Consider the following 16,306-nt stretch of genomic DNA (forward strand, 5'->3'; position numbering starts at 1 on the left):
AAGGAGCAGCAGCGTGTCCAGATAGTCCACGACTCAACAGGGGAGGGAGAAGTCGTGTCTCGTTCACAACCAGGAGGCTTCGTGAAGATCCCCCTCCCGTCCCCGCCCCCACCTGCCCCGGGCTTCAGCTCAGTATAGGACATGCTTCACTTCACATGGTGCGCAGACAAAAATAAAGCTTTCTTACAAATTACATTTTTTTCCAGTGAATTATTTCTGCAGTAAATGTAGCTGCTACATAAATCCCTCCTGCTCTCTGAAAAGGAGCCACATAGTTCCAAAAATAGCATTCTTATTTTAATCATACAGAATAATTTGGGGCGTGGAGGTGGAGCACGGGAAGGAAATGGCTGGTCGGGGAGGTTAGTTGTTGGGGAAACAGTCGAACTAAAAAATAAAATAAGTCTTGTGTATAAACGGATTTAAAGGCATGCACAGAAATGGAAAACATACGCCACTTGTCAAGAAAAATACTGCTTTATAGCTTTTACGTTACAATTCAGGAGAAAGCAGAGGCTGGATATGCCTCCGGATAATAACATTAAGTGTTTTATAAAAATTCCCAAATGTACAAAGTCCTTGCCAAATCATCATCCAGGCAAAACAAAACAGAAACAGGGACTGACCCTCTTCGACGTCTACCTGTAGGCATATTAAATGTAAATACACACTTTACAACGTCTTCGTCCGCCCTGGCGGACTCCGTGTTCGCAGAACGCCGCACGTCTGCGTTCTTATTTCAAATACACTTACAGAATTATTTTAAATTACAATATACAGTTCTCGTTAAATAGGACTCTGAGAGGATTCTGACAACAGTTATTAAGATTACAATCATATATACACACTAACTTCTGAAATGGCACGACTGTCTCCCTGCACCCAACGCTTCGCTGAACCGAAGAGACCACTTCTGCCTTTGTGATTCCTGGCTGCCGAAGGCAAAAGAAAACTAAAAAAAATAAAATAAAATAAAAAATAAAAGTGTGTGCCCAAGACATGCTCGCTCCTTGGAGAATACCCAACAGCCTGAACGTTCCTGTCACGCGGCCTGCTCAGAGCCAGGACGGCTTCCCAGCGCTTCTTTCTCGGCCATTCTAACGTAAGAGCATCATAAATAGCGTGTTCCCGTCAGCAGGCTTTAGAAGCAAGAAACCATGCTGCTTTGGGTGAAAAGCCGCGGTTTCTGGTGAAATAAGGCCACTGCTTCTTGGGGACTCTCCTGGATGCGTTCAATCCCGCCTTTCAGGGTCCTTGGAGCAGTGGGTCGGGTGGCCGCACTCGCAGTCCCTCGCGGGCCTCAGTCCTCCGTGTCGGGCTGCACGCCCAGGATGGCGTGCAGTTCCTCGGGGGTGAACCCCAGCAAGTTCTGCAGGTCGCACACAAAGCGGTACACGTAGCGCTTCCCCGACGTCTTGTGGATTATGTTTTTGTCGTAGTAATAACGCAAGCCCCGGCTCAGCTTCTCGTAGTTCATCTTGGGCTTGTTTTTCCTCTTTCCCCACCGGCGGGCCACCTGTAAGTGGACAGGGGGAGAAGTGTTCAAATCTGCAACTTCCTTCACTCGCAATTAAGGAAAAGTGAAAGCCTTGCCCCCAGCGAGGCATCTCCCACCTGCTTCCCCTGGGAGAACTTGACCACTACAGAAGGGCCCCGGGCTGCGGGCTGTCTCAGCACCTGCACCGGGCACGGAGTCCCTCGGCAGCGTCTCTGAGGACGGAGGCAGGTGCAGGTGGGAGCGTGAGGGCCCCCCACCCACAGCGCTGTCTGCTGCAGCCAAGGGTTTCCGAGCAGGCGGGCCTGACACAAGGGAAAGGCTGTGTCCCCCCACCTCCCGGCTTCTTATTCCAAGCCCCACAGACAACAGCTGCTGGGTGCGGTTCTGGGCCACGTGACATTCTGCATTCCTCAAGGCTTCTGCTTACCCCGGGGCGTCCGGGCGGCGACCGACCGCCTGCCCTCTAAGGCTGCCTGAGATCGTGGGCTTCTCCAACCCCTTCCTGGAGGGGAGGGTCTCGGACCTGCCCTTGGCCTTCCCCTCCAGGGTTTCCGAGTGCCCGAGCTGAGCACGGCAGAGCTGCAGCGGCGGCCAGGAGACCAGTCCAGGCTGCGGGAGGCTCACTCCCCACCAGTGGAAAAAGGCATGCAAGTTTCCTGTGGCATTTTCAGATGGTCAGGACAGACCCTCAGTTCAGCGCTTGTGCCTTTTTATCAGACGAGAGAGCAAGTCGCAGAAGCCTGCCCCGTGCCCGCGTACACACCCACAGAGCACCAGAACTCTGCAGCGCTCAACCCTTCCCTGTGCCCCGAGAATTGAATTTATGAGCCCAGAGTGATGAAATCAGAGTCCAAAGCCCAGAGACTGACTTCCCAAGCGCTGGCTGTACCTCGTCGGGGTCCGAGAGCTTGAACTCCCAGCCGTCCCCGGTCCAGCTGATGAACGGCTGGCAGGATTTGTCAGACAGCAACTCCAGGAGAAACTGCCACAGCTGAATAGGTCCGCTTCCTGGGGGAAAGGGGCGAGTCGCACGTTTTTATAGCTTTGAAGTACGGCAAGGCCTTTGTCCTTTCTACTGAAACAGGCAGACTGAGGAACGGGAGCCCCGACTCTGGGCAGGGTGCCATCGTGAAGGTACCACTCCAAGGGTGGTGACAGGACTGACCGTTTTAACGGCAAGAGAATAGACGCCCAATCTGGGGTCTTCATCCCACCTCCCCCTCCTAAAAAAGGGGGCACTTTGCCCTTGGTTGCTGAACTGGGTCCTTCTGGAAGAAAATTCGGGGCCACTAACACTTGATATTAAAATTCCTCATCTTGGGGGTGCCCGGTGGACTCAGTGGGTAGAGCAGATGACTCCTGATTTCAGGGTTATGAGTTTGAGCCCCACACTGGGTGTAGAGATTACTTTAAAACAAAATCTTAAAAAAAAAAAATTCCTCATCCTGTTTAATTGCTCCTTATGTAATAAGTTTCAGGGTTCATTTCTAGAACCACCCAGTGGGACAGGAATGGGGATGGCTGAAAGGGCATTTCACCACAGAATGAGGCATGTCTCATGGAATCCCATACTGAGGCTTTCCTGCCAATGACGGTGGGTAAGTTGCTTAATCCAAGACGGTTTACTCCACAGCCACTTGGGCATTTGGGGTTGTCGCCATGGCCTCACTGCCTCTGGTGAGGTATGCTTTGCTTTTCACAGACCTTTTCTAGATTAATATTTAGAACCACCATCTTGTGAAGACCTACTGTAAAGATGAGGAACAGCTCAGAGGCCAGGTGCCCCGCCCGAGATCACACACCCATCCAAGAGCTGTCCCGAGACCCAATGGCCATCAGCAATAAAGCCATTAACAAGGACAGGAGTTCTGGAACCAGACACAACCAGGTTACCCATGTGACCACAGAGAGCTGTCTACACTGTCTCATCTGCCAAACCGGTGACTGCTTCCACCCCCACTGGGCTGTCCCAAGGACATCCAACCATATATAAGCCTAGTTAACCACACAGACCTGACAGTCAACACATGGTAACATATTAAAATGAAAAACACCAAGGGGAGCCTGCGTGGCTCCGCTGGTTGAGTGTCTAAGTCCTGATTTTAGCTCAGGTCATGATCTCAGGGTTGTGAGATCGAGCCCGGTGTCGTGATCCGCGCTCAGCAGAGAGTCTGCCTGGGATTCTCTCTCCCTTTCCCTCTGCACCCTGCCTCCCACCTGCATATGCTCACGTGCTCCTCTTCCTCTCAAAATAAATTAATTAATTAATCAAAAATATTTTTAAAAAATGAAAGACAGCAACACCACGGTTATTTATTTTCTTATCAGGCCCATTCCTGTGAAGGTTTGGGATGACAGAATAGAAAAAAACAGGTGCTCTGTGGTCTTATTTTAACCTATTGAATACTCTAAGTAGGCATTTTTTTAATCCAGTGGCTCCATATGGTCAAAATATGAAAAAAACACATTTAAGGACCCATGAAGCAATGAAAAAAAAAAATCTTGGTGTTTTTGCTAAAGTCCTGGAAATATTTGGTTCTAAAAACAGCTTTAATATTTGTCCCTTGCCTAAAATAGCTCTTGCCCAAATCTTAAAAATAAGATGGATTTTAGAAGCAAGCAAAGGTAAACAGTCCCTGTGTTGTTTGAGGCTGGCTCTGCTGTCCCTCCCTGGGCCAATTTACATTCTCTGGGATTCCTGGAGTGGGTGAGTCAGAGCTGAAGCCTCCACGGCCCGTGCCCCCTGCGCCTGCTGCTCTCCGGGCTGGCCGAGCACCTCCCAGGTGAGGGGGCGGCCCGTGGATTCCCATCCACGCCACTGAGCACGACAGTTCGTGCGAGCCTGGCCTTTTTAGAATTCAGGGGGACAGCCTGCCTGATTCAGGATGACAGCCACGCACCAAGTGTGGGCTGTAGCTACAATGTGCTCGGACCAGAAACACCCTGGAGGAACAGGGCGCTCGGGCCGGGCCCCAGGGAGGGGACGGCGTGTGACACACTTACCCGTGAAGCCGGCCAGCACCGCCGCGGGTATAACCGGTTTGCCCTGCTCCACTGGGTCGCTCCTCTCCTGGATGTAGTCCTTGAAGGACATGGTCGGCTTAGTGAGGCACAGGGACTGGCTGCAGTCATCCTCGAAGCTCTCGAAGGACGGCACTCGCTGCACATCCAGCAGCGACGACTGGCTGTTCCACGACTGCAGCAGGGAGTCGGAGCTCTCGAAGCTGTCCGTGCCGTTCTCGGGGGAGTCGCGGTCCCGGGGCTTCCCTGGCAAAGACAGCCGGGCGCAAACGCTCAGTCCTCCAGGACAGTGAACTGTCTGGGGCTACCAAGGGGGGGCGGGGGGTCCCGCAGGCTGGGCTGGGGGCTGCAACACCCCACCACTCCCGGACTTCTCTCCAGGGACTCATCCCTTATGACAAAGGCCCTAGACAACCACACCCTCCAGCCCCAGCGGCACGGGCGGGTCAGGTGCGCCCTCCCGGGACAGAGGGACAGAGTATTACACAGCGGTGAACTGTCTGCCCCATCCAACAGCACAGCTGGGTCTCAGACATCAAGAGGGGCACAACACCTCCACCAAAGAAAACCAACGCTAGGGTTCCGTTTCTATGAAGCTCAAGGACAGGAAAAACTGATCTATGAGGACGAAAGTCAAGACAGTGGTTTCCTCTTGGTGTGGGGACACTACTGACTGCAGGAATGTCATGTGCCTGCATCTTCTCCCCAAATATCCCACCGGGTGGAGGAATCCAGCTGTGAGAGCAGGGGCCCTGGCTCATGTACTCTATACCCGCAGTGCCCGGCCCAGAGCCTGAAACACAGCAGGGAGTCCATGCCCACCGAGCAAATCCGTCACCTGCAATTGTGTTGGACAGCCGCTCGGGACGCAGAGGAGACCTCTGACCTCCTCCCACGGCCGAGCACAGGCTGCACTGTTTAAGAAGCTCCCATGGCTGTCTGGCCGTGGCTCCTGGGAGCTGACTTACCGGAACCGCCCGCGAGCAGGTTCAAGTTGCCGCTCGGGAAGTCCTGGCTGACCGCGCAGTAGTTGACGCTGACGGTGCTGAGTCGAGACTTGGGGAACATCTGAAACTCCTGCTCGGAACCCAGCACGCTGGGCGCTGACGAGGAGGGACACACGTCCAGGAGGCTGCCTTTGGGGTAATTCTGGGTCTGCACGCCGTACGCTGCCTGCTCCACGCCAAAGCCTGGGACAGAGCAATCGGACCGCAGAGCTATGAGGCAGGTGTGACGGGGGTCATCAGAGACCCTCTGTGCCCTCGACCCGAATCAAATGCAACCAGTTCTGCATGCTCTACCCCTCCCCGAAACTGCGGTGGCAAGTGGGCTTTGGCAGGTGGCTTTTCCACCAGCTCCTCTTCTCAAGCCATTCATGCTCTCAGTGAGTAAGCCCTTTCCCAAAACACCTGCTGCCTCTGGGCCAAGATGCCACACCTCGATGTCAGGGCTACGCTCTCGCTCATCAACGCTTTCACGTGACTCTGGGGGTGGCAGAGCTCACTGCCTCTTTCAGCTTCTGAGGGCAGTAAGGCTCAGAAAGGCCGAATGATTTGCTACCCAGTATGCCACTTGTAAGGGAACATCCCCTCCCTCTGCTGGCGAGGGGACCCCCCATAACCTATACTCATCAGTGTCACTGACCAGAGGGAAAGACCCAGATCCCATGCCACTTCTTTTAACTCCAAAGATCAGAGCAAATTTAGAATTGCTTTCTACATGCCTCCTGTGCCTGGCACCCCTTATTTATTATGCTAGCTCTGACTGCAGCCAATCAGCTCGCTTCATTCCGCCCGTGCTCTATGCACTGCCGTAGGCGGCCCTGGCCAACGCAAAGATAACACCAGCCACACAGGCAATGTTATGTTTTCTAGTAGCCACAGGAGCAAACTAAAAAGAAACAGGTGAAATTAATTTTAATATTTTACCTGACCCAGTATTACCAATTATCATTTTAACCTGGAATCAGTATCTTAAAAATTATTAAGGAGGCATTCTAAATTCTTTGTTCCATAAAGCATTTCCGAGCCAGCGTGCATTATATTCTTACCCCACGTCTCAGTGTGGACCAGCCACATTTCAAGTGCTCAGCAGCTCAGCAGCCACGTGTGGTCACCCAATGGGGCAGCACAGGCCGAGGCTGGCCTTCAGACCTTCCGCAAATTTACTTTTATTTTACTTATTTTTTGGGAGGGGGCTGGGAGTCCCAATTTAATAGAAAAAGTTAACACCAAGGTCTTCAGGGCAGAATTGATTGGACTGACCTAGTGAATTGCTATTAATCCAATGAGGGACGGAGTTGAGGTGTGAATTTTCTTCATACTGATCTTCTGTCTTTTCTTGGTTTTCTGGAAAACAGACACAGGCGACACAGGATTGCAGATCAAGGTTAAAACTATGCAACAAAAAGCGTTTATTTCTAAATTACTGCTATAACTAAATGCATTTACCCTTCACATTGAAGCTGACAGTATTTGGTGTCATTTGGTCTTTTTCAAAAACTAGAGATGGCAACGCATTTTCTAATAACCAGAGTAAGTTTTCCAAAATGAATGTTGTCACCAGCCAAGTGACACGTTCTACTGCACAACTGTAAATATCAGACTGTGAATTTAATTCATCGGCGCCGTCAACAGACAGTTAAATATTTATGAAGTGCCACGTGTCCCAGGGGCGGGGAATACAGTGGGTTAGTAGAGCAGACCCAGCCCCTGCCCTCTTGAAGCTAGGCTGGTGGCTTCAAACCCCACGTTTCTTCAGGGTGAAGTGAGCACGGCACAGAGAGGCCAGCAGTGCTGTGGGAACCTGATGGGGGCCATGGTGGAAAATGGAAAGGAAAAGGCTAGCATTCTCCGTGTGTGCTTACTTCCTACAGACACACTGAGCCACACGCACCCACAAATTCAGACCCTCAGACTTATATCCTGAGTGATGGGAAAACAGGCCCAACCTGCCAGTGAACAGAGTCACCAGAAACTTGTCCAATCAGAACTGTCTAAATTCAGGGAGAGTTTGGGAGTCTCCAACATTAAGTTTCCTTGACCTTCAGAAGCCACAGCTGAAAAGAGAGGGTGGCTGAATCCTAAGGTCTTTTAAAGATTCTGAATCTGTAAACGGTGCTGAGACTCAGTGTTTAAGACCAAGTGAACGACTACGGCTCTGAACTCTACCAAAGAACTAATTTTCTTATAGTTTTAACCTAATCCCTCGCTATAATTTTTTTTGCCTTTTAAACTGGATGTATTTTTAACACTGCCGTCAACACTCTTTTAAGGCCTTAACGAAGACTTTCTATATGATGAGAGTTCTTTTGTTCAATGGCCAGTTTCCATATGATGTGTCAGTGTATAAATATGTATCAATTACGTCTGCATTTGTTTAAATACATAAAACCAGAAGAAATTCTTGTTGTTGGATTTCATTTGGTCTTAGGAAAATTCACTGTACAATTCACGGGGTTTGTGAATAAAGGCTCCCCTTCATCGAGGCTGACTTTCTTCTGTAAGGTGAGCCACAAAACACAGGATGTCTTGCTGGCCTCCGTACCTGAGGCAACACGTTCTCCCCGAAGCATGTCATCGGACCACCGTCAACAAGGTAGTGAAGTGACTAAGGTTACTGCCTTGTGGCTATCCTTGATGCTACACACACACACACAGACACACACGCACGCACACACACAGACTTCAGTGGCTTAAAAAACCTATAATCACTGGCACAGATGTGACTCACTCCGGTGGCATTTTCAGGCAATTTGAAACTCTACATAATTTGAAACCCCGACCGTACGATTACAGAGCACCGATCCCCCCATCTGTCTTCCCTGCCCTGGCTCTCCGCAAAGGGGAGGTGCGCAGTCCCTCAGTGGGTACCTTTGATCATCTGCTCCAGGTGCTCCCAGAGAATGTCACCCACGAAATCAGGAGCCAGCTCCAGAAAACGCTCCTTGCCCAGGTTACACAACACCTGGCCATTCATGCCGAACCTCTGGAAATTGACATTCACCAGGCTGAACTCATTGGTGGCCCAGAGAAGCCACTGGCACACTTGCTGCTCGGTCCACAGCCAGGGGTCTGCCGGGGAGGGAAGAAAAGATGGAACACAGGGAGAAAAGGGAGGGAGGCGCTGAGACCGGAGTCACTCCAGATGTACCCACAAAGTCCAGATGTGTTCCAGAGACTGGCCATGGGAGCAGGACACTCAGGGAAATGCTAAGACCCTAACAACAGTGCTGGATTAAGTGTTCAGTTAATGGGGTCAAAATAAAAACCAGCTCAGGTTAACCACATCCCTGCCACTCTGCAAGATGCCCTAAGAAAGCTGGGGGGGGAAAAGTCATCGCTAGCAACTGCGGTCAGATTTCTTGTTCTGGTACAACGCAGACTCAGAGACACAGCTCGAAAAGGGGGCACTTACTCTTGGGGATGCCAAGGCGGCGCTGCTCCTTCTTGAAGCCACTGAAGGTAGCTTTTAAGGCTTGACTCATGACAGCCTTGCTGCACGGAGTTAAGAGAGGCAATTCACAGTTGGTAGAGTCTAGAAAGGAACCCCATGGGGACATTAGGACTTCAAGCTGGCAAGACCAGATAGAGAATTTAGGGGAGAAATCTCAGTTTTCAGGAAGGAACAATTTCAATCTCAAACCTTCCTTCAAAGAGTATAAATATTAACAAAAATTGGGGGGGAGCGGCAGCAGAAATTGAGAAAGTATTACACATCTCATAACTACACTTAAAAATATCTAAAATAGGGGCGCCTGGGTGGCACAGCCATTGAGCATCTGCCTTCGGCTCAGAGCGTGATCCTGGCGTTCCGGGATCGAGTCCCACATCAGGCTCCTCCACTATGAGCCTGCTTCTTCCTCTCCTGCTCCCCCCTTGTGTTCCCACTCTCGCTGGCTGTCTCTCTCTCTGTCAAATAAATAAAATCTTTAAAAAATATATATATCTAAAATAAAACTCAAGCTTTATTTTACTTTGCAAATTATTTTGCAAAACTTCATTAAAAAAACCCAATCATCCTTAGTTGAAATTTCTATCTAGATCTCTTTTAAAAATTTTAGACAATGAAAGAAAGCACACGGCTTTGATCAAAAGTTTTAAGGGTTGCAAATGCAGAGTTTGACGTTACTTCCATTAAAGTAAGCAGCGGGCGATAGGGGCTGCTTAGCACCTGTAAAGTCAGCACACCTGCAATTTTTAATGAAAAGCAATCTTCTCTGGATTCCCTCAGCAATTTCAAGAATGATAAACGACCGGCTCGGGATGGTATGCTTACGCAAGCCTATGCGTTTTAATTAATTTTCTGGGCTGTATTTTCTAGGCACCTACTTCATACGACAAAGTAATCTCTGGAATGTTTCCAACTAATAACCCCATCACAGTAATTGCACAGGCATTTTCTGACTACTATCCCTTTAAAAAATAATGAACAACGACACGAAGAACTACAGAAGTAAATGCAGATGGGCAAATATTAGCAAGTGTAATTTGTTGCCCCAAGACTTCAGGGCTGGGGGATGACCTAACTAATCATGAGACCCCAGAATGAGAAGCTGGGGGGCACTTCCATGGTTTGCTTTGCAGGGGCCCCTGGGCGACAGGGCCCGGGCTTGCTACAGTGACGAGAGCATCACAGTGGGAGTTTCAGGTACTCCCCTGCAGTCTGGGGTGCGTCTGGCAGAGGATGACATCAGGACCCCTCACGCTCATAAAGAAGGAAAACTGTCTTCTCCCAGGTCCAGAGCCACCATCTGACTTTTCAAACCAAAGATTCAAGACACCAACCTTGGTCGCTTACCAACAGTCATCTTTTTATTCACTGAACTATGGGAAATCACGCACAACTGGTCAAATCTGAGTAACAAATTACCATGAGAAATGGAATCCAAGCCTGTGGGCACCTCTTGGAGTGTTTGCTCTTCATTGAGAGAGGGGAAAACAGCAAACAGGGACCCATCAAAGGTGTCAAAAGCTGGCTGGCGCTGCAAAACAGATGGAAAAGGAGCCTGAAATTAATATTTAAACTCACTTAATTACCTGTTTGAAAAGTGGTCCATGGGTCATCTTACTGATACACCCTGATGAAGCTGGCAATTATAAAGCCATAAAAGGAATTGACCAGTCAATGCTCCAACCAGACTTCTATGGTCAAAGTGATGGAAAGGATTCTATTTTACTCTGGATCATTGCATCCACCTCACGGAGTCAGAATGACCGGGAGTTTCTTCTTAATGGCTTAATTTCAATGAATAAACTATGCAAACAAACCTAAAAAGAATGGAATTTTAGAAGAACAGTGCTGGGTGAGGCTTAGAGACCAGCTGGTCCAAACACGTGGCCCCTCTGTCCCATCAGAGGGAAACTGAGTCAGACTCTAAGCAGGACAGTTTTAGCTCACTGCAGTTAAAGCCGAGGCAGATGACTGAATGAGACGTGGAAAACAAACAGTGAGCTAAACTGTTTGTGGAAGCATTTATGTTTAACCGTGAACTGCTTTAATTGAAACTAGGCTTTTTTTCCCCCTCATCAATTCCGGTGGTTCAGAAGACAGTAATACATATGAAAACATTCCTTAAGGATTAATTTTATAAAAGTAAAGATTTTGAAAAGACCCCTGCCCCCATCAACTAAGGGAAGATTTCCAAAGGAAAAAAGGTTTCAAGTAAAACTATCTACATCTTAGAAGGAGGAAGAGGACAGAGACACAGAGAAAGATAAAACCCCACACACAGTGTCGATCTCTGATAATTCATCTAACATTTAAGAAGAGATAGCCTTCAGTGTAAGACCCGTTTATAAGTAACAGATAAAGTCTTGATTCATCGTTGCCTGACTTGCTGAGGAACGTAAAAGGTGGTTATATTTTTCCAACATAAACTGGAAAGCCCATGTTATGTGTAATACAATGACCCATCTGTTGAGTCATCAATTAAAAAAAATGTGCAACACATTTACAAATAAAATCGGTTTGTGCGCTTTCTTCTTAGAAATGCAGAACAATGCATGACGCATTACGTAAGAAGGCAGGCAGAAGTTGGAACGCAGCCGAAAACACTCGAGACAATGATGTCCCAATGGTGTTGGGAGCCCAGCCCCCCGAAGCCCAAGACAATACTGTCCAACTGCCAAAACCCTACGGGAAAAAACAATCAAGTTCGAAATCCGTATCTAGATGTATAAACTAGTTCAGGGCTAATTTTGGTGATGTAGCCAATCAGTTTTTAAAATTCCCACTAGCCATTTCCCCAGGGTGACCAAGAAATGCCTCTCCTTTCCTGACTGGAAGTTCTTTTTTTAAAATCAGGAAGCAGAAAGACAATACAAATTCGCACTGAGTATTTCAACATATCAATTTCAGCAAAGACTGTTTCTTCTCCAAACCCAGAAATCACATGGGCATCATCAAATCCTTTTTAACTTATAGGAGAATTTTTCTTTCCAGGGGTGCGGCTGTGAACTGAATACCGCATTTCTTGTACAGTTTCCGCCACACTGAAAACACCTGACCAAATCAAACCAGAAAACTCGCGGTTTGAAGCTGCATGACCTTCATGATACTCAAGGAGAGCCTGTGCCCATTTTTGGCTCTTTGGGCTCTCCCAGACAAATAACCTGCTAAGGATTTACAAAGGAAAAGATAACAAAGCAGAGACACATCACTATGTACGCTTGGAAGAGGCCCATCTAAAATCGCGGCCCTGAAACGCGTTTATTACATGATGCTAAGAAAACAATTCAATCTCACTGTCACATTTGGAGAAGACAAAGGAGAAATGATCAGTTTGTGCTACTCAAGAACGTTCCCAAAAGGAAGTGAGATAGAAGCTATGTGAAATTTGGTTATTATGCACCAGAAAAGGCTCCTTCATCATTCATCTGTGTTTTGGTTTACACCAACAGGCACCTGTTCTCTACGGCAGGGTGGGCGCTGCCCCTTCTGAAGGGACGAAACCCCCATAGTGGAGCTGGTTGTCCACCTCGCAGCTCCTTCCATTCCAGTTCTTCAACAACCCAGCCCATCACCCTAGAAACTCACGGGTGAACACAACGGCAGTGGAGACAGCTTCTCTAGCTCCGTCCTACTGAGAATCATAAGATTTTTCACTTGCCAGGAGTCTCAGAAATAAACCACAAAGGCCTCCCCATCTGCAAATTAAATGGTTTCATATCTTGGAAGACAAGTAGAATGAGCATCAGGAGACCTATTTTATAGACTAGAAAACTGAGGCCCAGAGAGATTAAGCAAACAATCCAGAGTCACACAGCCCGTAAATTAAAAGGCTGGGGCTAGAACCAGTCTTCTAGGACCCAGCACGTTGTTTTTTCTCCTAGAGACTGAGTTCTCCAATGTTCCGTAAAGAGTTTTAAATTAAGATTTGCTCGCTTACCTTGAGTGTCCCTCTGTAACTGTTAGACACGGGGGCTACCTGGTCCATGTTCTTGAGTCCAAAGTCATTCATCTTTAAAAAAAAAAAAGAAAGAAAAAGGAAAAGACATAAAGAAAGAGCCACAGGGCAGCAAATCACGCACATTTCTAACAAGTCTTGATTGGCTCCATCAACCTTAATTCTGGCAGTCTGTCAAGTTCTAGGGAAAGACAGGTCACTCAAACCTGAATGCCAGTTCTTAGGTAAAAGGCCCTTTTCACAAAGGGTATGCCATTTAAGTAATTAAATAATAATGCCAATTCTCTCCTGAATTCCACTTGGAGATGAAGCACACAGATAAAGTCACTTTCTGGCTGGCTGGTCAGGGCCTCCCAAGGGAGCCTGGATGGGCTGAGCCAGGAGGACCTCGTCTTTCCATGACAGTAGCGGAGTGAGCTGCTTTTCACTGCCATGTTCATGGTCTGCTCACGGTGCAGAACACTGTGGGGGAGGGGGGCAGGCACAGGCCACCTCCGGTCTGCTGTCTACTGGGGGAGACAGGGAGGCAGTCCGCTCAACCTGGGAACTCCTGGTAGATCCAGATCCAGGTTAGCATGCAGGAAAGAGCCTCAGAGATCCTAGCCCCTCCTGAGGCTTTGAGGAAGCACTCCCAGGAAGGACAGAGAAGGCTCCCGATTGGACACTGCTGGAGACCGAAAACTGAACTTGGAGCCCTAACATAGGACTGGCCAGGTAAGTTCTATATTAATCAGTAAGAAAGGTACCAAGATAATGCCACCAGAGTGGTATATAAAAATACAGAGCAACTAAAACTGAAACTCATTTCCATAGAAGCTGGGCTAGCATCAGTGATGGTAAGTAACCTTTACCCCATGGGGCATGACTCACCCCCCAGCTTCCTGGCTTTGGAACCGAAGGTCTATAGGCAGCTTTACAGGGTCCCCCTAATTGTCCTTCCCCACGATCTCCCCCGGGCACTGCCACCTGTTACAACCAGGAACTCTGAGTAATTAAAATATTGTGCAATTGATAGGGCTTATTGGAGGTGGCAAGTAGGACATTTCCCCATGACTACTTCCAGGTTGTACTGTTTTCTCTTTATGATCACCATCATAGCTAACTACTACTGCTACACGCACGCGCACACACACGCGCACATGCGCGCGCGCACACACACACACCCCTGGCTGGAGAGGCAGCAGCGTGGGAGGAGTCCACACCGCAGAGCAGGCAACAGGCACTGGGGAAGGTTGTTAAAACCCTCAGAGTGCGAGTGATTATCATGGTGGCCAGTGAAGGCTGGAAAACAGGGACAATGAATGAATCGTCCGATGGGGCGAGAGGGGAGCTGAGGAGGGGTGGTCCTGGATCCAAAGTGGGCACCTTGGCTCAGAATCTCCACTTAGTGGATCACATCATCCACACACACTCAGGAATCACTAATCACCACTAATGATCCCTGCAGGGACAGGATCCTCCTGACAAGAGCTAAGGCCACACTGGGCGACCACACATTCCCACTTCACTGAATCTTCCTGAAATTTCTGAGAGATGGATGGTGTAACATTTTACAGTGATGTTGTATCTTCCAGGGCAAGGGAGGCCCAGAGACCCCCGATGACTTGCCCAGGATCACACAGCTACTGCAGGGCTAACTGAGGGGGCACAGTGCAGATCCATCCCAGCGGAGCTCCTTGGGAGGGGGACCGGGATGATGAAGCATGGGCCTCCTGCCACCCCATCACTATGGAGCGGAGAGCACATACAAATACTATGAGACCACCGCCCAGCTCACCACTCTTTACCATGGGGCGTGCTCCTTAACTCTGAGCTTCCTCAACTAAATCCTGTTACCTGTGGATTAAATAAACCAACCTCAAACAGGAGACCCATATGAAAAGACATCTTAACTGCTACCGATGATCCCTCCTGAGCCCCCTAGGCCAGCTCTTTTTCTAAGTTTGGTTTGCAGACAACTTGCTGACTTTACTGTACATTTTTTAGCCTCAAGGAGATGGACAGAGAATTGGTATGGAAGGCAATGGGTAAAGCGCGCCTGGTTTTTGGGTACAAATACCAGGAGAAAAGGCAGTCTACCACTCCCACACAAAGAGCTCTAATTACTAGCTACAGACGAGAATTCTTTTGTTGTCCAGCTTTTAATTTGTTTTGTAAAAACCATGTGGAATCAAAGTGTCCCTCCACTGGTTTCAGGCAGAAACTAATGAAATTGAAGTTCACTTACTTAACTCCTCAAAGCTTGTTAAGTAAGGTGGCGGACAGGTCAAGTTTCTCTACCCAAATCAATTTCAAATTTAGGTCCTGGCAGTGTTGCCCTACTGATGGCGCTTTTGAACAACAACAACAACAAAAAGAAAACCTGGCAGAATTGTGTGAGCTGAGAACAGCAAAATTTTAAAACAAAGAGGATTTGCCTAACAACAGTATCCTTCCTTGACCAAGAGATCCTTCAGGCGAGCGATCAGAGCAGAGGCTTGTATTTAGGTAAATTAAAAAAACAAAAGCAAAACCCAACCCGTACGCCACTTTGGAAGGTTGGTTTGCTCTTTCTTTTGAAAGTTACCAGTTTAGGGAGAAGAATGACTAACCCCAGAAATGAGTGAATATTTCCCTGCAGGGCCCACAGTGCTAACACTTACTGTACTGTGATATTACTCAGAATTTTAATAAACCTTAACTCGAAGATTTATCTCCCTGATTGGTGGTGCTGTGCACAGGCAGAGAGCTCCCAGGCGCTTCCATTGTCCAGGACAAACATAACCTCTTACTGGTGAATTAAAATAAATTACCTTTATCTCCAAAGGGGATTGCTCACTTCTTTACTTTCTAAATAAGTAGCTTGTCACTACCCGTGTAAGCTACCCTGAAACTGAATACAGGCCAATATTTTAAAAGTCTCCTGTGCTTAAACATTAAAGAAAAGAAAAGAAAAAAAAAAGAAAAACAAAATCCAAAACAAAATTAAAAAAACCCACGTACTTAAAAACGTTAACCTTTAAGAACGCGAAAATAAAGGCAGCCCTGCGCACACACACCCGCATTTCCGACAGGCTCCCACGCTCGCCTCGCGGCACCGAGGGCCCCCGATCCAGAAGTCCCGGGGCGCCCCTGGGGGTCTCGCCCTCCCGGAGCTTCCTTCTCCTGCCGGCCCCGGCCGGGCCCCGGAGTGGCCGAGCAGGTGACCAGGGACGCGGCTCCTTTTCGGGGAGCTGCAGCCTCCAGGTGTTTTAGGCGCCGGGCGCCCCGGATCCTACGGGGCCCAGCGCGCTCGGGTAAGTCACCCGCAAAGCCGGGCGCGCCGGGGCCCCTCCGACACCCCCCACTGCGTCCCCCGCCAACCCCGCCGCGAAATCAGCCCCCGGGGCGCCCTCTGGAAA

The 16,306-nt window shown here is 48.8% G+C and overlaps 1 protein-coding gene across 2 annotated transcripts; it reads right to left on the reverse strand.

Moving 5' to 3' along the window:
* Window positions 1–284: 284 nt before the first annotated feature.
* ETS2 (ETS proto-oncogene 2, transcription factor) lies at window positions 285–16,207 on the reverse strand. Of its 2 annotated transcripts, none has more exons than XM_002928869.4 (10): window positions 15,965–16,195; window positions 12,909–12,980; window positions 10,391–10,502; window positions 8,936–9,055; window positions 8,392–8,592; window positions 6,784–6,867; window positions 5,488–5,709; window positions 4,502–4,765; window positions 2,388–2,506; window positions 285–1,516 (listed from the first exon to the last, which is right to left on the reverse strand). In XM_002928869.4, exons 1-10 carry the CDS (start codon window positions 15,968–15,970, stop codon window positions 1,301–1,303), a joined length of 1,416 nt encoding a protein of 471 aa, XP_002928915.3. In that variant the 5' UTR covers window positions 15,971–16,195; the 3' UTR covers window positions 285–1,300. The 2 variants fall into 2 exon arrangements, with proteins under 2 accessions (XP_002928915.3, XP_034511486.1); XM_034655595.1 differs by lacking the exon at window positions 285–1,516 and adding an exon at window positions 1,541–2,081 and having other exon boundaries at window positions 2,334–2,506; window positions 15,965–16,207.
* Window positions 16,208–16,306: the final 99 nt, after the last annotated feature.

Source organism: Ailuropoda melanoleuca, chromosome 1, assembly GCF_002007445.2.
Source record: "Ailuropoda melanoleuca isolate Jingjing chromosome 1, ASM200744v2, whole genome shotgun sequence".
Taxonomy (NCBI): domain Eukaryota; kingdom Metazoa; phylum Chordata; class Mammalia; order Carnivora; family Ursidae; genus Ailuropoda; species Ailuropoda melanoleuca.